General features: G+C 37.4%; 2 protein-coding genes across 2 annotated transcripts in view; one reads left to right on the forward strand and one right to left on the reverse strand.

The window, feature by feature from the left end:
* Nucleotides 1-27,656, forward strand: part of LOC131679305 (uncharacterized) — a 615,352-nt gene that overhangs the window by 130,846 nt on the left and 456,850 nt on the right. The gene's annotated exons all lie outside the window — the stretch shown is intronic.
* LOC131679306 (uncharacterized) overlaps nucleotides 1-27,656 on the reverse strand; it is a 172,644-nt gene that overhangs the window by 1,048 nt on the left and 143,940 nt on the right. Inside the window, exon 11 of the mRNA XM_058960014.1 lies at nucleotides 17,620-17,755. Within this exon, the coding sequence (XP_058815997.1) occupies nucleotides 17,620-17,755 (136 nt within the window). The remainder of the gene's footprint in view (nucleotides 1-17,619; nucleotides 17,756-27,656) is intronic.

Here is a 27,656-nt window from a genome sequence, read left to right on the forward strand (position 1 = left end):
TTCTGTTATCTATCCAAGTGTTTCCTAAAAATTTCAATGTTACAATTATTTTATAGTAGTTCAAATCGAACATTGAGTTTCAGAAATAGATTTGTTTAGAAATTATATAAATATTGAAACCAATACTAATAATTATATAATTATTATCCTAGCTTTTGAAATTCTGACACGCAGTTTAATGAAATGAACCCGTGAACAACTGTCCAATATAAACTGAACGCGCAACAAACAAAAAAGCCACTTTTGCATTCCGCCACTTACAAAGCTAAAAAAGTACATCGCATCGGTTCCGTTGTTTGCACTTCGACCAGGAAAAAAACCCTGTTTACCACCCATGCTAACGCTTCTCCCTGCTAGGAAGCACAAACTTGTTCGATTCGTTCCGAGGTAATTTATTTTCGAAAATTGCCAATCAAACTTGAACTTCAGCTTCGATGGCCGCTTGGTTGGAATATTTCCTGCTCTGTCATTTAGCTGTGGAGTAGCTTCCTAACGAGAGTCCATTAAAAGTCTGTCCGTGTGCCAAATGCGAAGTTAGTGTTCCCTCAGCGCAGAAAGCATTTCCCTTCCCTCTGGTCGATGTAGCTCCGTTACTTGCGCACATGTAAGCATTTTGATTTATGGTGTCGGTCGAAGAACAAGGAATGATTTCAAGTGGGAAATAGGATGCTGCTCGGATGGGGTTTCGTTATTTTTTTTTTGTTTCGTCTAACGTAGTTCCTCTGCTATTGTTTTGCTGTCATGTGCCAAAGCGAGTTGTAAATCTTAGTTTTCTGGGTAAAAAATTGGGCTTCCGTTTGAGTTTGTCACTTTCGATATACACTGCTCAAACAAGGATTCGTCGCTCTGCAGTTGTGGGAAGTAGTAGGATTTTCACCTCCTTGAAACCCACGAAAAATATTCGAAACTGCATCTGCATTGTATTTAGCGCACCACAAACGCACGCCAATGCGGTGAATGCGCATTATAAATAATCTCGACGGAACCCCCTCCCCCATCACCCCTTCTAAAATTTCTCAAAAATAAATTAAAGAAGAAACATGTTTTTCGGTGATTCCTAACAAATTTGTATCTCGTTTGGGTCGAACAAATTAATGTTGAAGAATACTGCTACTTCGATCCCCTCAATGACAATGATCACTACATTCAATGTGCTTTCTGCTTCCGCCAGAGTCAGTGTGAAGCGAACGACACAAATAGTTTCTTACACATTGTACACGTCATCTGAAGAACAAATGAAACTGTTACTTTAATTCGTGCCATGGTAATCTGTTTAAATGAGTGAGTCGCAGAAGTAAGACGTGGTGCTCCGAACAAATTTATTTATTTCCTTCGGAGGCTATTGATTTCCTGCCTTTTCGCATAAGACCGAGCGTTCGCGATGTGAACCATTTGCTGAACGAGAAAATGGAGGTTAAGCTTACGGAAGTCGCCTTTATCGAGTTATACCAGGCATTCAATGCTGATAGTGCTCAACATATTGGCCTAGGTGAAACCATTTATTTAGCATAAGAACTTATAAGACGTGATTGTGTGTGACAACGCTATAATCAGGATCCTCATATACAGGGAGGCTCCATAAATTTTTCAAACATTTTCTTTAGCTTCTTTTCTAGCTAACTCGTACGATTTCGTCTGGGACATTGCTTCATGCTTTTTCAATTGCAGTCATTAGAGCATTCCTTATTGAATTTTAATTTAGCGTTGGTGACTCTCTCAACAATGCTTCACATTGCAAAGTCGAATAAGTTGATATCCAGAGAAGAAGAAGACCACATTTCTTTGATCCAAAAATACGTAATACGCTTTGCTCCGTGTGCTGGTGCTGAATTTTGGATAAAGCAAATTTAACTTCCGGAAGCTCATTTTTATCCATGGCAAAACATTCGGCTGTAAAAATTCTAAGTAGAGGTTCTCGTTGATTTTCACACCATCTAAAATTCGAAACACATTTGCTGCTGGGATTGCCCCTGGGATAAATGGAATCAAGATTTGTACCGTGTACCCTATCATTTTGATGGTTAAATTTGCGGCTTACATCGAATAATTTCTCACCCGAATCGATAACGTCAGGATGATCTGCGAACCAACTCTTTAGCAATTTGAAGCCTTCCCAGTTCCTTTTTTCGTTACCTCAGAAAGAAGCTGGTGTTGCCGGAGTTTATATGGACATGAACCAAGCTCTTTTACATTTCTTATAAAAGAAATGTATAGAATTCGCTCAAACTTTCAAGATTTTTTCCGAGGCCCGGAGGGCCGAGTCTTATATACCAATCGACTCAGCTCGACGATTTGGGACAATGTCTGTGTGTGTGTGTGTGTCTGTGTGTGTGTGTGTATGTAACGGACAAATTCTCATTCGTGTTTCTCAGCAATGGCTGAACCGATCTTATCCAAACCAATTTTAAATGAAAGAACTAAAAAACAGTATGAACGCTATTAATTTGTTTTTGATTCTGATGTTTAGTTTCCAAGATATGAATGTTTGAATGCGCAAAAATGGCGTTTTTTGCAGTTTTTTTAAATTATCTGCCGAAATTGACAATATAAATTAACAATTTATATGTTTTTAGACAGCTTTAACAAATACCTTTCGAACAAGCTATAGATTGTTGAAATCGTACTATTATCAAAAGAGATATTTAACATTAAATGCGGACGAAAGATTTTTATCATTTCCCATAGCCAGAAATATGACCAAAAACATGTAATCTATTATTAACGCCAAAACGGCTTATTTTAGGTCAATAGTATCTTCGGAGAATTTAATGGAGGCAATATGCCCTTTCTTTTGGTATTGTGCTTTTGCTGATTAATCCCCCTATGAGTGAGATATTTTCACAAATTTTTTTGGAAGTGATTATATCGAAATGATGCCTTCAGCAAATTTGTAGCTCTTACTTTTGCGAACAACGTTACTGAAGACTTCAAATATCTATTTTGAATACTTTAAAAGTTATGGCTTGTTGTTTGTTGATTACTCTTTGTCGCTTATTTATTGTTCAATATAGTAATAATCCATTGAAATAAGCCAAACATTATTTCGATAAAACGAATTTTGTATTTCATTTTACTATCTACAACCGCTAGAAATAATCACCGAACACTTCCAAGTTATCTGGAAGGAACTTGATAACTTATCAGTACAAAAATGTTCATTTGTGCGAACTTTCTGACTGCAATTTTGCTAACTTATAACCATCGGATCGATCTGAAACATATCGGAAAATGAGAAGCGAAATAAATAACTCCAAGCAACGGCGTAGCCAAGAGAAGGTTTTGGGGTTTAACACCATACAACCCCCCCCCCCCCCACAACACCCAAAAAAAATTGGATTGAAGTTGAAAATTTATTGATGCAGACTGATTTAATTCAATATTACAATAACAATTATCTGATCCGTAGATTGATAACCTGTTGTTGTAAACATCATGAGGACTTTTGATAAATTGTCGGAATGGAGTCCTGATATGTAACTGATCTCTTGGTCTTGATTTCACAGTTGTCTAATAGCATCAATATCAAATTCCTGTCTGAAAACATTCCAATAGAAAATTCCAGAGTTCTGTAATCAATCATTATCCTCAGATTTATTTTCAAATTGATCTCGTTTTTGTAGAGATGTACTGTAATAAGGGTCTTTATTTAATAGGAAGCGAAGTTAAAATTGATTTAATTCTATGAAACATAGAACTGCTCAACAAAAAATGCATAAATTTCAACAATTGCTTAAAATGTTTTTGCCTTTCTCATTCACTCTAAAATTCGTCGATCTAATCCCGACCGGGAGGACCGAGTGTCATATGCCAATCGACTCAGTTCGTCGAGATCGGAAAATGTCTGTGTGTATGTATGTCTGTATGTATGTGTGTGTATGTGTGTATGTGGAAAAAATGTGACCTCTGTTAATCAGAGATGGCTGGATCGATTTGCACAAAGTTAGTCTCAAATGAAAGGTACAATCTTCCCATCGGCTGCTATTGAATTTTTTATTGATTGGACTTCCGGTTCCGGAGTTACGAGTTGAAGGGTGCAATCACACAACAAATTCCCATATAAACTGAAATGAAAAATTTTCAAAATCAAATTTGTATTTTTGATGCCAAATGACATTATAATGCATGAAACATTGAGATTTGATGTAAACTCGAAAAAATAACGTTTGACAAAAATTGATTTTTTTGGACTTTGGTACTTATTTGCTCTGTTACTATTTTCTGAAAAATTAATTCTGCATAATTTTAAAACTTCAAAAATTACGGTTTCGGAATTATGCCGTTTAGACATTAAGATCGATTTTCACCAAACCCCCACCAATTGTAAAATTGGTATTGTAAAAAAACGTAAGGGCGATACTTCAATGCTGATAGGTGGGACCGAAAAAGTAAACAATCGCCAAAGGGACTATATACTATATATATATATATATACAATCATTTTGTCAATTTCAATAGCAAACACAAATTTTAATTTAATAATTTCAAATACTTCATGAAGTTTTGGGTTTCGATCACTGAATCATGCAATCTAGGATGTAAAAAACACAATAGTTCTAAATTGGAAATAAAAACAAGTCTGGAAATATGCATTGTTGATTTTCTTTGAATGCACTATGAGTCACAAGGGCGATTTTTCGGTACAAAAATCAATAACTCCCAAACCGTTCATTTTAGAGAAATTATGTCTGAGAGAATATTTTTGGGGATTAAATTCGCTTTCTTTTAAAGTAAAATGTAGCTAGGGTGGTCCTCTCAAACATTCTTTTCGAAAAATTATTTTTCGAACAAAATGGTATAGCAAGGTACTTACTTCAGCAAAGTTGTAGAAAAATGTTTTTCAGTTAACATTTTCAAATGAATTAAAGTTATAGCACTATCGGTTTTTATGTTATAATTATTTTTATTCTTTAACTTAGGGTGTTTCTGAAAAAGTCAGTTTTTTAACTATAACTTTTTAAATAGTTAGTCTATCTTCATACTCTCTATGAAGCAATTTTAGTACTTTTCATTGCGCATATTTCTGCTGAAGAATGTGAATCGATATCATTTTTCGTTATCGAGTTACGATCATTTTTTTTAAATAAAGATGATAGTTTTCAATGTCCTCTAACTCAGAAGGTTGCAAAAACTAGCAGCTAAATTTGTACTCTTTTGAAAGTGCATCAAAAATACTATAAAATATTTCAAAATCAAAGTCAGCATTTTTGCCCTTCGATGTCAAATATAAACAACAACACCACGAGTCGTGACAGTTTAATTGGTATCAATCTCATTCATGAATCGAATCGCAGTAGCCGACGACTGCTTTGATCAACGCGTGTAGTGCTTTGTATTATTAGTGCTGTTAAAATGGATAAAATAAAGTTGTTCGATCTCTGGAAAGTGGCCAAAGGTGAAAATAAAAATAAAATAAAAGTTGTGTTTGAGGAAATAATGAGATAATTTGATGTGGGACAAAATGAAAAAAATAAGTTCACTCAGAATGCAAAAGCTGTAACAATTAAAACATGTAAAAGGTTTGATCAATTTTGGAAAGACAGTAATCGAATTGAGACGAAAGTGCTCGATAAAAATTCGAAATATTTTGAGAAGCCGTTAACAGTTCCTACAAAAGATTCAAACTGCACTTCTTCCCAAACCAGCATTCACAGAAATTCGTCGGTTACTTAGAACAGAATGAAGGGTAATCCTTAATTCATTTGCTTTTTAAGGCAAAATGCGCTACATTTTATATTATGTCAACACTTCCATTACCAACAAGTTTCATGAGCGAACAAGGAGCTGAGGCTCGGAACGATCGACTGAGTCACGGTAGAAATTGTTCAAGAGTCGCGAACATGGAAGATGTTTTCTTTAGAGCAATGGACTCGTCTAATCCGGTTCTTGCAGTTAGAAGATCCCGATACAGTAAATGCACTGAAATAAGTTCAATATTAAATGAGTTAGCACTTTGAGAAAAGAGACACGATTCAGATAACTATAACGACGACGATGCTGATGATTGTGATTATAATAACTATGAGGATGACGATGATAATAAAGTAGTTACGTAGAATAGAAAAATAAATATCTGTCTGAGCCTAACGTTTTCAATATTTGTGTACATATATTTGACAAGCTCAAAAAATCATTTAACAACTCGACTTTTTGATCTAGTAAAGCAGGTTCTAAATGGCAATGACCAGACCCTTAAAAACAGCCGTATGCTGATGTCATTTAATCATAATGTTGATGTCAACATTTTTCGCTGAATGACAAAAAAGCAAAAGTTGATTTTGAGATATTTTACAGTATTTTTGATGCACTTTCGAAAGAGTACAAATTTAGCTGCTAGTTTTTGCAACCTTCTGAGTTAGAGGTCATTGAAAACTATCACTTTTATTTAAAAAAATGATCGTAATTCGATAACGAAAAATGATATCGATTCACATTCTTCAGCAGAAATATGCGCAATGAAAAGTACTAAAATTGCTTCATAGAGAGTATGAAGATAGACTAACTATTTAAAAAGTTATAGTTAAAAAACTGACTTTTTCAGAAACACTAAAATGACACCCTAAGATAAAGAAGAAAAATAATTATAACATGAAAACCGATAATGCTATAATGCTATAACTTTGATGCATTTGAAAATGTTACTTGAAAAACATTTTTCTACAACTTTGCTGAAGTAAGTACCTTGCTACACCATTTAGTTCTAAACATAATTTTTCGAAAATAATGTTTGAGAGGACCACCCTAGCTACATTTTGCTTTAAAAGTAAGAAAATTTAATTTCCAAAAATATTCTCTCAGACATAATTTCTCTAAAATGAACGGTTTGGAAGTTATTGATTTTTGTACCGAAAAACCGCCCTTGTGACCCATAGTGGAATGGTGGGTTTTTTAAAGAAAAAGCGTTGATTTCTTAATTCTCAGTCGCGTTGGAAATTTGAGTAAAGTATAAACTTCAAATCGATTAAAAAAAAAATCGATTTTTTTTGGCTCAGTACAATATACATAACCCCTTTAGAAAAATCAGTTTTCCCACCACAATGCATTGATTGAGGAATTTAGATATTTTATTAACAGAGCATTAGCAATAATTCGTTTGTATGTCTATTTTATGGGCCATTTTTTCGCCTTCCCATTGATTTGGTTTGAGATTTCTAGCACTGATGTTGTCCTATGCTGATTTGAGCGATTCTCTGAGTCCTGCCACTATCCCATGTAGTATGTGTTATCAAAAACATCGCGAAGCATCAAGTTCTAAATGTTCTCAAACGATATAATATCCGAAGAGAGTGATAAGAGTTATAAGAAATGTCTCATCACACTGTTAGGTGGATTAAAAGCGTTTTTTCTCCACACTTTGGATCGTCTTACGCAACACATTGTAGTGGATCTGGCCGGATTGCAGCGTATTTGGTTGGTCACAGTTTTAATCCATGCCATTGTCCTTACACGAAGAAAAATCCGTTCATAAAATCATGAAAACAGGATCACGATTTTGTGAACTGAAGAATTTACGAAAACCGATGAAATTATGATTAATAAACCTCGTATTCATGAAACTATTTGTGTTTCCAAAAAACTAGTTTACGTTGAATATATACTTGGCGTTGCATTCGAATGTTTGGTAGGGTTATTGTGATTGTTTCTTGGACATGTTTAGTTTTCGTTATGATCATTGTTCATAATTTTGGAATAAACAGTCGACAGTCAAACGATGTTCATGATTGCAGGAGCTTCTTCGCGATTTTCGTGATTTCCTATCAAGTTACCATGATATTTGATTCATGAGTTTGCTATCGGATTTTTTTGTCAGAGTAGCGTGATTTATATTCATGATTGCAGGATCTTAGTCACGATTTTCGTAATTTCTATTTCGTGGTATTTCAGTCATGAGTTGAGTGATTGAGTGAGAAATGCTCATAATTTCACGATACTAGTCAAGACATTTGTGTTAGTGATGTGGTTTATATTCATAATTTCAGGATCATTGCCACGATTTTCATAGTTTCTTTTCACGTTATCGTGATATTTTAGTCACGAGTAGAGTGATTTATGTTCATGATTTCAGGATATTCGTCACGATTTTTGAAATTTGTCACGAATAGTATGATTTATGTATTCTTGATTTTAGGATCTTAGTCGCGATTTTTGTAATTTCTTTGCACGTTGTCAAGATATTTTGTTCTAGAACTTACTTTCGAATTTTACACGTGGAGTGATTTTATTATGTTTTTCGTATTTTGTCTTCGCCTTTTCACGATCTGTTATTATTGGTTGTTATCGGTAATTGCACTCGGAGTATCGCGACAATATAAACAGGAACATAAATGTTTAACTAATAAGTGGGATATTGTTCCATGAACTATATCACGAACAGCAATTGTGATTCTATGATGTGTTTTTGGTGTTCAGCGACATTTGTTTTTTCTGTCGAGACATCATAATGAACCTTATCAAATAAACGACAATGTTCTAGGCCCTAATAGTTTTCTTATATCTACTGCTCGTGCCTCTTGCTGGTCGCTAGCAGCTGGACACATATGACATTTCATGGAATAGTGCATGGAACAAAAAAGACTCAACGAAAAATATACTCTAGATTTTGTGAAATAATTTCATGGCCATGTTGCATGAAATTGAAAATGATTAGGGATTGGTAAGTCGTGGCTATTATACTAGGAATCATGAACTAGTTCACGAATACATAAAGAATATTCACGGGCGCGAACGGTAAATCGTGACTAGTATGCTAAGGATCATGACCCAGTACATGAATACATGAATAATAATTCATGATTCCGTGACTAATATATTAAGAATTATGAATTAGTTCACGTGGATTGTATGTATTCACGAATAAAAATTCGAATTTCGTGAAATAGTTCACGTGAAAGTATCCAGACTGTTTTGATTTTGTGAACTAATGTTCCTAAATCTATGAATAACATCATTAGTCAACCTCTGGTTTAACGAAGTTTACCCACGCACAAGTGCATTTTGCCCTGCCCATTTTTCAAAGTATAATTTATAATGATTTTGAAACATTGCATATTCTTGCAAAGCGTTATGATTGCGTTTACAGGAGAAAATGTGGGTTAAAAGATAGCATTATTTAAATGACCCAAATAACGTAGCCTTTTCTTGGCGATTTTCGACCCCTCCCTCCCCCTCCTAGCATTTTGTCACAAATCCCCTTTATGAATAACGTATAATTGTATGGACATATCTACTCGACTAATAATTACTTTTAAAGCACTCATACATTATTTTATTCTTTATGAACTAGTAAAACAATTTTACATAATTCGGAACGTTGAAATAGTTATTACTAAAATTTGCACGAGATTTCACGCAATAACTAATGGTGGGGAGACTTGACCAAGTAAGCTGAAGAAAAATAAAAAAATCTGATATTTACTGTGCTGTGGTACCTATTGTTGATGTTAATCACGCCACAAAATCATCCTACATCAAACATCAGTCTATATTTTTTAGTACTAGAAAATAAAGTAAGCAGTAATACGGCTGATTTCGTGACGTTGGAACATTAGGGTGACAATGAAAAACAAATTTCACAACCTACACCCCTTAGCGACGTTCCAAACCATGAAAAATTGACACTGTCCAAGGTTGAGCGAAATCGGTTAACCCTAACCCCTCCCCCAAAGAGCTTAAAGTTTGTATGGGCTTTTTGGCCAAAATATATGGGGTAACACTCACAGTTCACAAAATTGCCGTTAAAAGTCGCTGTACACGTCCGAACACGGATCTAGGAAGGAGTTAAGCTTTTGAAGATATGCCGAACAAGTTTGTCGAAGACTGCAAAACAATCCAACCAACCGTTGAAGAGTTATTAGCGTTTGAAGTTGGATACTCCTGCTTAACATTTGCAAAGGGCGTACTCCGCTTATCTCAAGCGGGTGAACCACGCGTAAACGTGGGACAAAATTAGGCAAAACACATATCTCTGAAACGATGAGAGATAGAAAGTTATGATGTTCCACAAAATTGTAGAGGAATAAAATTACTTTTTGTTTTCACTTGAAGGTCTTGGGATTTCTTCGCATGGTGGCGGTAGTGAGCCAAGTAATTTAAAGGGAATATCCTATCTGTAAAGCGGTAAGAGATGGAGCAATATGATGTTCTACAAAGTTGTAGAGTAGCAAAAAATACTTTATTTTCTCATTTGAAAATTCAAAATTTTACCACATGGTGGCGCCAGTGAACAAAATTCATTCAAGGTAATACGCCTATCTATACAATGGATAGAGATAGTGCAAGCTGATGTTCTGCGAAGTTATACAAAACTTCAAAGGTGTGTTGTGTCTCGTTGTAAAAATATAATTTTTGCCGCATGGTAGTGCTAACACCATAGCATTCATATATTATCACGCAAATCCCTGCTCGACGAGAATGAATATATTTTGATACACCTTTTGAATGTTTCCTAATATTTCCGCCCAATGGCGTCAGAAGAAGCGTACTCAATGCGCTGTGAACCCAGTTGGACTGGCATTGGTTGCACGGTTATATGCTTGATATTTTGGTGACAGGTGAGTGCTACTAGGGTCGTTAGAACGCCGATTAGTGACTTTTTCGTCATATCTGGTATCATATATTCTGTCACCTTACGCGGACTACGGGACTTAAATACTACATTCCGCTAGAACATTGCCAGCCTAGAAAAAATACCTAAGTAGGCTACAATCCAATTCGTGCAGTGCTTCTATTATATTCAGCATCCCCTAATACCTTGCAGACAAGCAAAGCGTGCATGCCAACTGCGCTGTCTGCCCAGTCGGGGGTACATCAATTACATGAATTTTACTTTGGACTTCCGGCTTGGGTAGATCGTCTCCTGCGAGAGTTGCAACATTGCTGTCGGCGCTTATCGAACGCTCTCGTAGTAGAGACTGAACCGGCTGGGTATTGGCATTTAGCTTTGTGCGATTCATCGCGCATGTTGCTTGCTATCGCCGCAGAGATGTGGTGTATGTTGTTGCCGTTGGTGCTCGTTGGTCGCCTCTAGACTTGCCATGTGCTGCGAACTAAACCCATTTGATATTGCTTGTACGAGTATGGGACTGATGTTTAGGTTGTAGGCCAAGGACACTAGGGTCACTTGAATGCCGGATGGTGACTTTTTGGTAGTATCTGGTACCACACATAACTTCCAAACTGGGCAATACAAATCAATAGTTTAGAATGGCAGTCCATATGAGGTCATAGAAATACGAACAACCATTCCAAAGTACTAAGTAAATCATATAAGTAAGTAAGTGATATATTATTTTAAGTGATATATTATTTTTAGGACCTAAAAGTAGGTCAATAAAAATTATCTTATTCGAAAATTGTACCACGACGTAACCCTTTATACATATTGTGAATTTCCACTTCATTTTTGTTGTGACTAACGACTTACCTTTCAAAATACGGCACTTTACAAAATTTCGGAATGAAAGTCGTGTAAGGTTTACAACGCTTACATCTTTTGCTCTACTGCATATAGTCAATCAATTTATTTGCCATTTTGTCGAAAATAAGTCCAACAATGTTGTATAAAATTTTGAAGTATTTATGACATGCATTAATAACGAAAAACTGTTTGGAAAAAATCTTTCAAAAACTACGCAAAAATGGTGAAAATTTTCAGCTCATCTCGGTCGAAGCCATCAGTATGGTGCACCAATCGAACACTTAAATGATGAAAAGTTTTAAATATAGATTTGTTTCATTATTATTCGTGTTGAGCAGTTTAGCGGCGTCTCGTCAAAGGGCTGTGCAATACCGAAAAGGAGATATCTGAGAGCTGTACACGGCTGGTGGATGAATCAGTTTGTGTCGTTACCTAGCAGAGGCAATTATTTTTATTTTTGATGGTTAGAGATTAGCTCACACAAAAAAAAAAATCGGATTTTAAAACACCCGATCAAAGCCAGTTCGTAATAGGTTATCGCTAGTTTTATGCACCGAGCTGCAAATCTTGAGCAAAAATATTTGTAATTTTAGTCGGTTTCTATTAGTCAACCTTGTTGAATGGCCGTAGACTGCATTTCAATATCGAAGAAGGTGATTTTTAGGATTCAGTTGGCTTCACGGACTGACTGTAATAATCAATTTGTACAGCTCCGGGCTAGAAACGGGACCAATTTTAACAAAAATCTCCCATCCAGAAAATATTTGATATGGAAAACAAATTAGCCCATATCAGTGCTATTAAACCATTGAACAAGAATTAAATTTTGAAAATATTTTTCTTCATCAACTATTATTTTTATATCCGAAAGGTCGAAATTATCATGCACACACACAAGAAACCCGATTTTAAATCACGTGACTGAAGCTCATTCCTGGTTGGTTCTCCCACTAATTACATGCACCGAGCCGCAAATCTTGAACAGTTTTGTTCAAAGCTCCACCTCTTTGACGATGGAAGTAAACTAATTTCATTCGATGACCAGCCGTAATGGAAATCTCGCCGCCGAAATATTGGAGTTGGCAGGAAACGCATCCCGTGCAAACAAAAAGATCAGGATTATCTCCCGTGAGTTTCCGCTGGCCATTCGAAATGACGGAGTTGAACAAATTGCTCTCCGTCGTGATCATTTCCCAGTATGGTGTGTTGTTTAACATCCACACCACTCTTCTGTCAAAGAAGACCGCAAAGAATTAAGTTTTTCTTTGTTGGCAGACGAAACGATGAAGAGAAAAAACCGAACCTGACCTTTTCAGGGCGACCATTGTATTTGCATGAGGGTTTCTGATTTGTTATTCTTTCTCTCTACTTCATTGGCGTTTCATATTTTTTAAATTAAAATGCAATTTCATTGAAAACAACACACACACACACCTAACAAACCATTGGGAAAAAACGCACACACTTTTACATTTTGAATGTCTCGCTGCACAGTATCAAGATTGAAAATAATCCAAGTTGACAGAAGAAATTAGTGGGTAGGTTTTGCTGGCTTGTTGGCTGATGTCTGGATGCGTAGGTCGATTTTGATGTCCTGCGCAATCTCACGGACCAGACGCAGGAAGGGCAGCTTGCGTAATAGTAGCTCCGTTAACTTTTGATGGCGTCAAATTTTTCACAAGGCAACGTTTCCTGGTCGGTAGCGAAAGCACTTTTGCGGATGGCCTTCGTTGCTAGCTAATCGCTATCGAGGAACTTTCCATCCGGTGGACTTGCGGACTGTTTGGTACGGACCATCGCACGAAAAATTCTGATCTGCTACTGCTGATACTTGCTGGTAGCACAACGACGATCAAACGAATTATGAGAAAAGCAGACCGACCGTTGTATAGTCATTCATTCTAAGAATTATGCCAGATTGGGGTACTTTGCTCCATCAGACAATGCCTGAACGGCTTGAACCGATGCGATATTAAACAGGGCTATACCACAATAGATCAACTCAATGGTCGCGGTGATTCCAATTCCATCAAAAAAATGTGCCAGCTAAGTTAATATATAACTTCATATTTTCCCATTAGGGCCATCCGTAAATGATGTAGCATTTTAGAGAGAGGGGATTTTTGTATTTTGTGTTGATGTGTGACGACAGGGGGGGGGGGGGGGGGCAGGGGGTCATGTCATACTACATATCTTTTTTAAATGGGAATAGGGGTTGACCTGATGTCACGACAATCTTACCCGGTTTATCTAACATCGTTCTTTATTTTTTTTTATTTTTTGCCGAGACAAGGGGGTGATGGTTACCGTCAAGTTACGTAATTACCAGGGGGAATTTAGAGCTTTGTGACGAAATGCTGCGAAGGGGGATGGGGGGGTGTTAAAAATCACTAAAAAATGCTACGTCATTTATAGATGGTCCCTTAACAACAATGTATATTTTCGATGCTTGGAAACTAGCATATCTGAAAACGATATTCAAAAATAAAATACCCAGTTTTCCATTACGATAGCAACATAAACATTTGGATGTTTTCATTTTAGCCAACGAATTTTTGAAACAAATTTACAAACAATACCGACGGCTTGGAACACTCTGCGACTGAGCAATTAAATTATTTTATCGTGTAAGCCAAAACCATTTTATATTCGTGTTCAAGAATGCGTCTGCAATTCGATTTTCTTACCCCAGAATCTGGAATACTCATATTTCGATCCTACAAGATGTGCTAAGCAAAATCGTATACGCCTTTTTAGCAACGAATCTTATATGGATGTGGCTTACACGAAAATTAATTTTATCGACATGCCGTAATGTGCGCTAAACCGCCAGACTGGATTCAAACCAAGATACTATTTGTTTGTAATATTACACTATTGACAGCTCGACAGGATCTTAAATCTCGACATTTGGAGCTTCGGCCTGGCTGAAGTGTTCCAATAATATGTAGAATTAAACTGGATTGTTCCATTGTAAATGGTATTTAGAGTGCCAAATCTTGTCATGGAATCAAGCATTCTCTTATTCTACTACGCTCTGATTGTACTTCTGACATTATAGATATTTTTCATAATTTTTCAGCATGATTTTTTGGATATCTTAAGTGCTGACCCCTCTCGAATTCCGGGAGCACCGGCTTGGATCCATTATGCCCTAGCGTAAAAACGATACAGAACTTGTTGCATTAAGTCAAAGGTAATTTCGATGCAAAATCCGATAATATGTATTTGGTAATCGACAGTAAGCGCGTAGGGTGGAGATCCACGTTCACCGAGATTCCTCAATAAGCCGTAGGCAACCAGGTTCCATAGCATTATGTCAGAACGCCACCCCGAAAACAACCTCAAATACTCAATTTCCTTATGTCTGTCTGTATCAGTGACAAACAAAGAATGCGGTTACTACACACTAAAAAATAATGAAATTTAAGCGACATGTAAATCAATACGAATGTAAACATACAACGATTGAATCAAAAATTTGAAAATTACGTTAAAATCAATTGAAGCATCAAACAGCATACAATTTTACACTTCCATTCGTGTAATATTACATGTCATTCATTTTACAGCATCATTCGAGTAAAAATAAATTGAAGTGCATTGGTTTTCCGTTTAAAGAAACTGCACTTTTCAATTCACGTGTAAAATTATAATAAAATTCGTTGAAGAAAGCACGACAAGTCGTGTGTATTTGTGGTGGAACTTAATTTTACATTTATATTTATGCTCCAAATATGTGCATGAAAATAAACTTAAAATTACAAAATATTTTTTTCTGTGTAAGCATTGCATTAATCCAACCCGAGAAACATGCAGACTGTTCAAAAGCACCCTTAACCCTTTCATGTCCAACTTTTTCCTAGTACATGTCTTTTTTCATGAAGATAATTATTTCTCTCGCAGTGCTAGAAGCTGCTCAATTTTTACCTTTCAAAGTTCAATACAATTCTCCTAGAACATTGACAATAGTCTAATTGCGTGGAAAACGTAGCCAAAGACAATATAAATTGTTGAGTTTAATCAGTTTTCAATAATATTGCAACATACCGAAGATATATGAAAAAATCATTTTCCGTCGTCAACCTAAACTGTCCCTGGCAGCACTGCTCATCGGAATCCAATCAGACTAATTGCAATAACTTCAGTTCTAAAGCTGATCCTTGTAACTGTCAATACTCAAATGAAAGGCAATAGTCACATTTATTAGCTTTACTTGTGCTTGTGAGCAAATTTTGTCTCAACCAAAAGTTATAGCTGTTTAAAAACGTTGTTCTCCATAAACAACATGGGCATGAAGAGATTAATATCTGGAGTACACCTAAACTAAATTGCTTGAGCGATTCGGTCATTTTAATGTTGTAAACAACATTGAATTTTGTGCAGAGGATACTCAATTAAACCCACTTTCCGGTATGCAATATTCCTCCCCAAGGAGAAAATTCGTTCAACACCATTTTGCACATAAAGGGCATAAAGCCTAACAATATAAATCCAATTAAGTGACCATTTCCAAATTGTATGTCTTTAGATTCGATCGTTCATATGAAATTTAGCTTGCGAGTCCTGAATCATTCAAATTCGCTCTGGTAGAGTCTGATTCTGTTAGTTAGTAGCTTTGTTTGACTTTCATAGTTATTAGTGTTCTCTGATATCATTCCCGGAGACAGGTTGACCCTGTCAATGAAGGAAATACACAAAAAAAATAATAACCGTAAACAGTTGAGTTGCTCGGAAATTTCATTCTTTTGTGAAGGTCATCCTCCTATCGTCTTATACCGTTATAAAATAAAAATCGGCCCCTCTTTCCAATAATGATACATCATGTAGGTATGTACTCTTACTTGATTCATGACTATAGAAATGTGCGTGTTCTCAATTTTTTAAGTTATATTAAACTGTCATATTCTGCAGGAAGCAAATGCTTCAACATATTTGCAATCCTATATCGTCCAAAAACGCTACTATACTACCCATGATCGCATAGATGTCCCGTTTTCTATGGGATTTCCTATCTTTATGGGACTGATATGCGATCATGGGCAGTATAGTACTATAGTAGATATACAGAGAAAGGGGAAATTAGGTTAAATTTACGATTTTTCTGCATAGCTTTAGAAAATTAAAACATCAAATATCTATCCAATTAAATTTAATTAAATGTATTGCCTTCCTTCGCAAAGACTACAATGTTTCGAAGCATATCTCCACACGGAATGCGGTTTGTGTTACATATTGCCTTCCGCAAAACACTGCACACTGCAGCAGCGCTCCCTGCATCGCCAGCCATGCCAAAACCCATAATGCATAAGATGATATGAGTGACATTCTCGGAATATTAGCGTTTTCTGTCGCATCTTCCTTAAAGCGAGGACAATTTCTTTTGCCCACTTGTGCCATGCGTATACCAACTATTGCATTGCAACAGACTTGGCACCGGGACAAAGCAGATAAATGCAGCACATTATGCATTTGGCGCTTTGGCTGGTCTTTTGCATTCATTCGCAGCACTTGGCATTCAGCTTTTTTCCTCCCTGTTCCAGGGCCATTGCTCCATCGCTGGAAGAAGGATGAGGCAAAAAGCGTCCTTCGCTCCTTTTGAGTGGAAAGTAGTACGAAACTATGTGTACGTTTTGTTGGAAAGCTCTTATCATAGTTTGTTGTAGTTGACTAAATTGGAAACGAAGGCGCAAACAAAGAAAAACTTTTTGCATCTCTACCCAAACAATGATGAATCGAAAATGTGACAAATTGTTCGTTTGTGATTACATTTCCCAGGGCCTTGCTGCATCGATCCTGGTTATGCTTTTTTTTCTAGTCGGAAACAACAAACATCGAGTGTCAGGCTGAGCAGCGCCGTTGGTTGAACACAAAAATAACAAAAATCTATACAACAATCCGAACTGAGCATCCAAACTTTTATTTGCTCGCGCCATGTGACTTTGCAATCCGGGCTGTAAACAGTTGGAAAGTATAAATAAAATGCCAACAGCAGGCAGAGGTTCTTTTCAGACTCTCCGTATATCCTCCGATCTACCCATCCCAGCTCATTGTTTGTTGCCATAAATCTTCACTCGTTGCAGTAGTCAAGCACTTTTCCAGGACTTTTACTTCAACTCTATTATCGAGTGTTTGGAAAGGCTTTGCCCATCCAGCTACATCCCGGGCCGTTTAATCCAACAACAAGAACAATAACAACAACCTACCTCACTTGCAGCGTTGCTCGAGTAGCTCATCCGTTTCACCTTTCGATAGGTATCATCGTCGACGGCCTCTTTCAGAGCCTGCTCCAGTGCTGTCTCCAGTCCGTGAGCCTTCGGGTCGTTCTCCAGTTCGGCGTACCTAGAAGGGAGAAAGGATAAATAATATGTATACATCTTCTATATGTACAAATATGTGAATGTTTTCAACAGTGCTGACCACATTTTTGGAGACAGAGCAAATATTTCATCGACAGCAATCTCGACAAATATATGAGAACGGCGTAAAATCCAACGTTCAAAATTGTTTTTGAAGGGCAAACCGTTACTGGTCGAACACAGTTCAGATCACTTAATGAAGCAGAAAACCGTTTCTCTTTTGTTTATAACCTACATCTGTGATTGGTAAGTAACCGTTTGTCCGGAATTTTCATTCAAAGTGAATTTTGACAGTTGGCATATAAGCCCTGATCATATGTTTGACGAGCTTTTTTGAGATCTCCCTCTAAGAACGGTTGGTTTCAAAATCGTCCAATGAAGGACGTTCGTTGCACCAATTTGGACAACGTCCAAATAACAGTTCAACGAACGTCCATCGTTGGACCCGTGTTGAACGATTTTGAAACAATTTTTTGGACGTCTCAGTGGGCTACTTAGGCGCGAGGTACGGAGTTAAAACAGAGTGGTATCTACAAGTAGTAGTTTTTGTATAACAAGATCGGATTGTAAATTCGGTACCATAATTTTCTTAAGCTGATAAAGACTACAACATTGGGCCCCTTTGGTTTGCTGTGGCAGAAACAAATGACAGAATTGAATACCGTACCACACAAGAGGACAGACTGATTTGATGAGGCAAAAATACCTTTGAAATTAATATAACTACAAACAAATGTTTGCATGATAGGCCTCAAATCGGTAACGTATTTCTCTTGATCTATGTACTATTGCTTTTCAAAAGGTTTTACATTCACTCATGAATTTCCTTCTTCCCATGAAGAATCCGATTTTAATTGAATTCTATTTTGGTTTAAAAATTATACCGTAAATAATGCGATCATACTACTGTTGCAATGCTTGCCTTTGTTCATGTTGCAAGTTGTATAAGCCTTGGATTTAATTTGGGATTTATACCGCCAACTAAGTATTGATATTGTGGTACAGGTTAGACTCGATTATACAAGGATTTAAAAATAATCTCGTCCCGGATAATCGCGTCAAACTTTTTTTGTGTTATTTTATGAATTTAAGCTACATTCCTGAAGCAATTGGAAATAAAACGAGCAAGCTAATTTTTCCTGTTATGGTAAATATAAATTTACCTGTTCTGACCCTAGTCGATTTTGAGAATTTAAAAGGATTTTTTTAATAAGGTCTAACTTTTGCTATACATGTCAAACAAAATTATTCGGGTACATGATTCGATTTTTCGTTAACTAGAAAAAAATACAGTAAGTAAGCAGGGCATTGTCTGTGCTTTGGCAGGCCCGTAGCGAAAAGTAGCCCGCCAAGGACACCAACCGTAGATGAGCGCTAAAATGGCGAAAATTATTGCAAACTATCGCTCCTCCTTAAAGCGATACCAAAGATCGGGAAGCACTGGCGGCTCCAAGGAGGGGCACGTGCCCCCCCCCCCCCCCCCTATTCGACCAGAAACTGTTTTGGTAAAAAGATATTTGTATTTTCCTATTTCAACATGCTAATATTCTAGAAGTGATCAACAAGGTGATCAGTTTGTTTTGTTCTTTATAACACTTTTTTATCCAAGTGAAAGACAATTAAATTTGGTAACAAACGTAATTTCGAATTTTTGCTAGTAACAAGTAAAGAATAGTTCTACTAGGGTTGTGGTACCCTAGTGTTTCGAGAATCCCGACGGGCTCGTTGTTCGCGTGCGTCACGATTCTATAGAATATTACTAACGTAGAGTTGAAACTCAAAATGCCATCGCCTCCAGAAATCTATCCGATGATAACTGAAGTTAAATAACACACTCATCAGTAGAATAACGCAGTATAAGTAAACAGTGGTTACACTGGATGTAGAAAACACCTTCAACAGTGCTTCGCTGATTCGCTGCACAGACTGAGAGTTCCCGAGTACCTCTGTAGGATTCTGAGGAGCTACTTCCAGAACCCACAACTGATCTACGAAACTGATGCCGGAAAAAGAAGTGTAATCAAAACAGCGGGCGTTCACAGTGTTCAATATTCTGCCTAACTTTTTGGAATGCTATGTACAACGGAGTGCTGAAGTTGAGCTTCCCTAGGGTCGCGAAGATTGTCGGTTTTGCGGACGACGTGGTGCTCCAAGTGATCGACCAATCACTAGAGGAAGTAGAAGTACTCGCAAAGGAGGCGATAGATGTTGTAGAAGATTGGATGCGCGAGAAGTAGCTGACGTTAGCTCACCACATAACCGATATGGTGTTGATAAGTAACCGTAAGGCAGTGTAGCAAGGTTCGGTCGGAGAGTGTATCATAAACTCAACGCAGGAAGTTAGACAACTGGGAGTAATGAAAGACGACCGGCTAAGCTTTAATATCCACATCGACCACGTATGCGGATGGGCCGTAAAAGTGATCTCGGCACTATCTCGGATCATACCCAACAATTGGGTGGTCAGCAGTAAATAGCGATTACTGGCAGGATCTCACCCACACGGCACTGCAGACGAAGAGGAATACATCTCGGCTGAACAGCACGTTCAGGCTGATGACCATGCAGGTGTGTAGCGCGTATCAAACTATCTCGTCAGAGGCAGCCTACGTGATAGCTGGAACGATTCCCATAAACCTTCTATTCGAAGAAGTAAACAAGCCCGAGCTGATACCTTAAGCAAGTGGCAACTTCGGTGGGATAACGCAGTAAACGGTAGATGCACACATCGACTAAGTCCATGCCTGTCGATGTGGATGAGCAGAGCGCATGGTAAAGTGAACGTCCACATGACACAATTCTTGTCTGGGCATAGCTGTTTCCTGCCACACAAGATCGCCGTACTACATCGCGTGCAGTGATGCAGAGGAAACGCCTGAGCACGTGGTCTTCGAATTCTCGCGATTCGAGCAAGAGCCAAACGAAATGAGAACTGTTGTCGATGTGGTTAACATGAACCATATTTTCCAAAGAATGTGCGTGGACAAAGAAAAGAGAGACGCGATGAATAGAACAGTTATTCAGATCATGCCAGCATTACAACGATGCTGGCGAGAGGAGCAACGACCAGCAACGCAGCAGTATACGACCTTGGGTCACCGAGGCACCGATGAACCGAAAGTTACACTTTAACCGGCATCGCCGGACCGACCTTGGCACTCGACAATTTAGAGAGAAGGTAGACCAACAGGTGCGACCGGAATAGGCTAAATCCACCGCTGGGAACTAGACTGAGCGCACGGATCGTCAACGATAGATTCTCGGGGCACAAGAAAACCGGTAGTGATCCTCCCCCGGAATCGCAGGACTGACCTTGGCACCTAACCGACCAGCATCGAGATAACGGTTTCGAGAGGATTTTCAACGTCGGGAAAATTTTCCGTCGGAGTAGGCTAAGCCCACCGCCAGGGATTAGCTCGAGTAGATCGTGAAGTAGCACCGGCAAAAGGTCGTCGGTGCGCCTGTGAACTAAAAATCAACCCTCTCCCCAGAATAGCAGGACCGACCTCGGCAAATACCCGGGTAGCATCGGTTTCGCAAAATCTTCCACTGCCGGGGAACTCTTCGTCGGAGTAGGAAAGATCCACCGTCGGGGACTATTCTGAGTAGTCCGCAGCGAATCGCCCGCTTGAATCGTCGGGGTACCAGTGAACCGGACGCAATCCTTCACCCAGAATCGCCGGACAGACATCGGCATTCTGTCGGACTGCCTCGAAGCAAGAATAACGCGTCCGTCAACGGTTGTTGGAGTCATTCTTTCGTCTGGGAACTGGTGAACGCAAAGAAGAGCGCATGAATAATGTCATGCCGTACAGGACTGATATGGCAGTTATGAGACCAGCGAACTAGCACGACCAACTAGACCTGAAATCCAGTGAAGTGCATGAGCACAGCCTCCCCCCGAAGTAGTCATTTCAAAGGGAATTCGGGGGGATCAGGCAAATGTCGGACTCCTTGGTGAAGGTTTGAGGAGTAGGGTTCAGAGTTATCTTTTCTGTTCAGAGTCCCTCACTCTGGCACACAATGGACGAAATCGGTGGTATGGTCTAACTATTGAACGATTCCTGGGTCAGTGTAATAGCTTTACCACGAAGTAAAAAAACACACAACTGGACCCCATAGTCGACCATTGAAACAGGTCCTTGCTGTTATGACAGTTGGCTAGATTAAGCCATTACGTAATTGAGCAATCTTGGAACACTTGTTCTTGGACTTGTGCTAGTTGGTCCCTGATTTCGTTTTCTGCAGTTATTTTGAAAATACTAGCTCCAATATGAATGCTGGGACGATGTTGGTCAGAAAAATTGCCCATAACATCAAACTGAATTTCTATTTGTATAATCAGTAAAAAAGTTAAAAATTCATTGAGATGCTGAAATGTCTTATTGATAATAAAGCAAGTATTCAATTTGATGTTTTGCCGAGGAAAAATAAATCAACAAAAAAGCGCAACAAAATGTCACGGTAAAGATGCACTTGCCTGTCTATACCAGGACACATGCTAGTGAACTCGGGTGATTCGTAGTTATGCTGCCTAAGCTCGACCCGAATTATCAAAAGACAAAAATTAAGCCCGTACGATATTAAGTCTGTTCTAATGACCCTGCCACTTCTAGTTTTCCGATCTGTTTACTTCACATCCTTGCTCTCACTTGAGTGCTATGGCTCTAATTTTCATAACTTTCCCTACCCAGTAATCTCTCGTTTAAATGTAAAATGTAAAAAAAATTTAAAAAAAGCAAAATGACAACAAACGATATCTTATATGTCAATCATAGGCTGGAATTAGCCGAACTGAATAAAAAATAGGCTGAAATTAAACATTTAAAATTGAAGCTAATATTAAAATATTATTTCGTTTTTCTGTAAATGCTAACAGACCTCGTCGCTGTTGTGCTATCTTATGACAAACGCCATTTTGGGGTAAAGTAAGTTAGATATGCCACATTACTTGTCAAAAAAATCTCTACAATGTGGCGTTTTCAGAGTTTTGACATTCTGCTTGGTTACTGAGATATAGCGAGAAACGCGCTGAGAAATTTTTAATTTTTTGCTTCAAATGACTGTGTCTGGAGATTGGCTCAAGTTATCTTGATGTATAAGGTGTTTTTATGAGTAAAACTATCTGTGAAACACAATGGCATAATCATTTTCAAAAGAAAAATACGCAAATTGTGCGAAAAATACAGTTTATTTTTTCAACTGGAAATATAGCATATTTGGCAACACGGTAATAAAAAATAACTATTTTTTCTAGATTCCCTGACTCATTTCCTTCAAAATGCATCTCACCGGTTGTTTATAAACCAAATGAAGCCAAAGATATGAATAAAAGTTAATAATTGATGATTTTTTTCTATGGAAAATTTTCCATGCACGATTATGACACGCCATACAAATTTAGTCATCAATACACGCTTATGACACGTGTGAGTGTGACTTTTGTTTACATTTATAGTCAAACTCGCAACATAGACAACCGATCTTCATAATATTTGAGTGATTAATACAGAATAGATAGAAGCATTAATTGTCTTCTTTGAATTAGATATTCAATCTCAAACTTTAAAAATCGTTTTTCTCGAAATGTGCAAAATGGCGCTTGTCATAAGATAGCACAACAGCGACGACCTGCTATAGTGAAACCCTGCATATTACCCATTGTATCCTGATCGATTGCGTAAAATTGGGCTTGACTATCTGGGAAACAAAAACTATTAACACGTGTTGTTTATGTTAACAAAATCAATAGCGAAATGGACTCCCTGACGATTAGTAGAGCAAAATAAATCACTAGCATTCAAGGATGATGTGATTCGTCTAATTATTCGTATAACTCTAAATACGAATCGTGTTAAGAAATAAATTTCCAAAATTCGAAACTTTTTTCAGAAAGATGTGCCCCCCTTTGCTAGCCGGCTGGAGCCGCCCATGTCGGGGAGTATACTGGATGGATTGGACAATTGAAAAGACAAGAGAAGTTTCCTCGGTACCGAAAGAAGTTACACAATAACACAAATTTGCCGGTGCTCCACCTAGCTCTAATCAGCCCTGAACCATTAAGATGAATCTCTGGTTGAAAGTTAGTCCTGGATATTCCTCGTTGGATCTCTACTTTCTAAGACCAGAATGTTTTGTTGTCAGCGCTTCCTCGAGCTGTTATTTTTGGCGGCCATTTAAGAGATTGTTTAGCCTTTGCAAAATATCCCATCAGCCTATAGTTTTAAGTAGTGTAATAGATATCCCAACAAGGGGATCGCTAGAGTTGCACTCTTCCTTAGTCAAGCGAGCATAATGATCGGCCGTATTGAATGATGTAACTCTTTTACATTTCTGAAAAAGTGTACTTTGAGCGTCTTTTAAGGAAAGGGATCGGATTCTCCGGGAGCTGTGTATTCGCGAAGCATACGGCTAGATCATATGGACTCTTTCCACAATAAAAGCGCACTTTCAAGCATTCCAAATGCAAGAGTCATCCTACGGAATCTGTGATCTTTTTGGTGCTATGTATGACGCGTGGTGCAAATAACCAATCGCGATCAGAAACAAATGACAAAAATATTTCAAAACTACATCTCTCGCTGTTACTTGTTATAATTTTCTGTTATTTTAACTACTAACGAGACCAGGTTTTTAACAAAGCTCACTACGAAAATTACATTCTGTTATAATATTGTTATTGTATTCTGATCGGGATAAGAGTTTGAAGTAGCATACAATTTTGTTCCGTCCTGTGCGATTGCCATTCAAAATTTTCGCTCACTGAAACAAAGTGTCTTTGAAGCAGCCAATCTCGCGTTTCAGTAGATTCACGCACAACAAAATCGAATGGATGATCACACCATCGATCTCAACTTTATGGGCAGGCATGTAGACGGGGTAGTTCTTCAAGAAATACTTGTCGCCAGTAATGTAATTTATTACTTTAGATAGGATATCAAAATTCTGAGCATATCTGGCCAAACTTTCGAAATGTCTGTCACGGCTGCTTTAGTTTTTTCGAAATCTTTAGAATATTTAACAGGCAATCTGAATAGCTGGCGTCCAAAAGGGACTAACCCACATTTTTTCCAAAATCGACATTTTTGAATTTATGATAGCGAAAAGTAATCCACGTGTACTGCCATTCAAGAAATTTGAAAATAATTTTTAGATTTTTTGCTGTTACTAGTCAAAGTTGACCATAGAGATAACCACAGTACTAGCTGGCGTCCAAATGTGGTGCTACCCCACATTGAGTCTTACGGAAATTCAAGTTTTCTCGTTCGTTTTCCGAGGTTTTACGAAAAAAGTGGTCAATCGATTCACAATCAGTAAATTTTGTGTTGTAGCTTACATATCGGTGAATTCGGTATAATACTCTTTTTAGTTGGATTGCATTGTACGTGGACGTTTCGGCCCAAACAGTCGTTCCTGAAGGTAAGAGCCGCTCATACACTTGCTTTGTCTGGCAATTTTCTATCTAAAACAAATTTCTTGCACAAATGTATATTGTTGAGAATATTTTTTCGAAAATTCTAGTGAAGGTGTCATGTCTCTACATTGAAAGTTCACCGAGCAATAAGGGATTAAGGGAAAAACGCTACATTGTGATCAGGCACGTAGCTAGAGGGGGACTAGGGGGCTAAAGCCCCCCTCAAATGTTTTGAAAATAAATTTCAAAAGCATTATTATGAGTGACTTTAGCTTGTAACTCGTTTGGTTTGAGATCATGTTAGAAGATTGCTGTTTCCAACAGCCAAAATCAATGGTCACGAAATTCAGTGTGGTTTAAGCTTCTGTCCCAGCCGTCATGAAGCGAACAACAAATAAAATTACTATTATATTTTGTTCCTTGTCAGAAGAACAAAGGAAACTTCTACTATACTATGCCCTAGTAATCTGTCGAGATGAGTGAGTCGCAGAAGCAAGAAGTGGTGCACCGTCCAAATACTGTGATTAGTGGTGATTCGCATAAGACCGAGTATTTGTGATGAGGAACATTTTTTGAAGGTGAAAATGGAGGCTACTTGCAGATACATATCATGTATGGGAGAAATGCAATACAAAACATAATGCGATAGTACAATTACACATAGCATTCTTTGCACATATCAAAGGCAAACTAGTACGCTCCAGTTCTGTGAAAAAACGTCACATTACGATTTAATTACCACTGAACACAAACAATTACCAAATATGTGCCACATGTTCAGGTAATTGACAACGGCAAAAGCTGCGTCAATATCTCAAAATCTACAGCCAGCACAATCATTGAGGAAATTCACAATCATAAAGGCAACAAGCAAGCATGTTTCATAAAGGCAACAAGCAAGCATAAAGGCAGCAACCACGATTATGACACGGAAGTGGTCAGTAGATAGATATGAAAAAATATTTCCCTATTTCGCAAAAAGATATCTACGTGCAATGGTTAAGAGCGTGAGATTTGTTGGACAACCAGTAAAATAAAATTATTTTTTTTTATTGTTGGAAAAAAAAATTATTTCATTTGTTATTTTTATTGTTAGAAAAAGATATAACTAGATAACAGAACCACTGTTTCGATTGGCTAAAGCATTGAACCGAATTCCATCAATAAATAAAAAAAAATTAACAAAACTCAGATGTAATACTCGATATTGGCAACAAATTGTACCCAATTTTAATTACTGTATTAGGTCTGTGCACTCTGTAGTTCTTTTAGTATAAATACTAAACATCAGATTCAAGCGTACTAGGCAAAAATATTTCAATTTACTGAGAACGATATAGCTGAGGCGACAGTTTTTGCTTTGGCGTCATTTTAACGCATCATCATTTTCATTGGCACTTAGTTTCTCTTTCATGCGAGGAGTTTGCTCCATTCATGCGATTTCGCAACATTGTTGCGACTAAAATGTTGTGACTGATTGAATCTATTAGTCCAATAATTTCGATTTTATGTCTTCAGCATATAGCAGTCTCACGATTTGTTTTTTATTCGTTTTGGACTAAAATGAGAGATGATCAGAAATCACGAAGGAGGAAAAAAGAATCAGCTAATCTAAGAAGTCTCAAGAGCACCTCTACTATCTTTTCTATGCACTCAGAACGATTGCTTTCGGAATTTTGCTCTGATCCTCTCAATTAGGTTTCAATAAAACGGTATTTTCGAAAACACGTTACGTCTTCGTTATCCGCACAGCGTTCAATGTTAGGTGGAATAACGTTGATTGAAATTGTTTCCTAAATTTTGGTAAAACAAATCTGTAATCAAAAAGCATTACAGCTTTCTTCAAGAAGTCGTGCATCTCTTTCAATTTTGATGATGATTGTAAAAAAACTTGAGCTAATTAAAAACGATCCAATTACTAAGCAGATCGTTTGAATCAGTGATGTTAATTGATGAAAAATCTATTGACCAAAAAAGAGTTACTCTTAGTTACGAACCAGAACAGCTACAATTTGGCTTGCAGCCTTTATCGGTTTTATTTTGTAGTAGGCGAGTAGTAAGCAACGACATCACAGTTTGTTTCATTTTTCCATATAATTTTATGCTGCTATCAAAGCTCTATACAATATTCATTCGGTATTGAATGGCAGCATGCCAATAACAAATTGATTAGATTCAAGAGTGAGAATTAAGCGTAGATGAATCAAAAAAATTATAGGTAATTCGCCAATTATCAAGATCAACTTATGACTTTTAAACACCTTGTATTCAAAGCCAATATAGACGTTGTGTAGATATATCATGGAGTATGTTTACTCATTTGCTGTCCAAAACTCCAAAAATAATATCATGTTTTTCTATGAGAACTTCTTAAATGATTTTCTTGTGATGGATGTATTTATTGGAACAAGCTTTACTTCGAACCAGAAATCAAAACATCTCGATTTAATTTATGTGTTCAGAGATTTCT

The sequence above is a fragment of the Topomyia yanbarensis genome, chromosome 2 (genome assembly GCF_030247195.1).
Source record: "Topomyia yanbarensis strain Yona2022 chromosome 2, ASM3024719v1, whole genome shotgun sequence".
NCBI classification, from domain to species: Eukaryota; Metazoa; Arthropoda; class Insecta; order Diptera; family Culicidae; genus Topomyia; species Topomyia yanbarensis.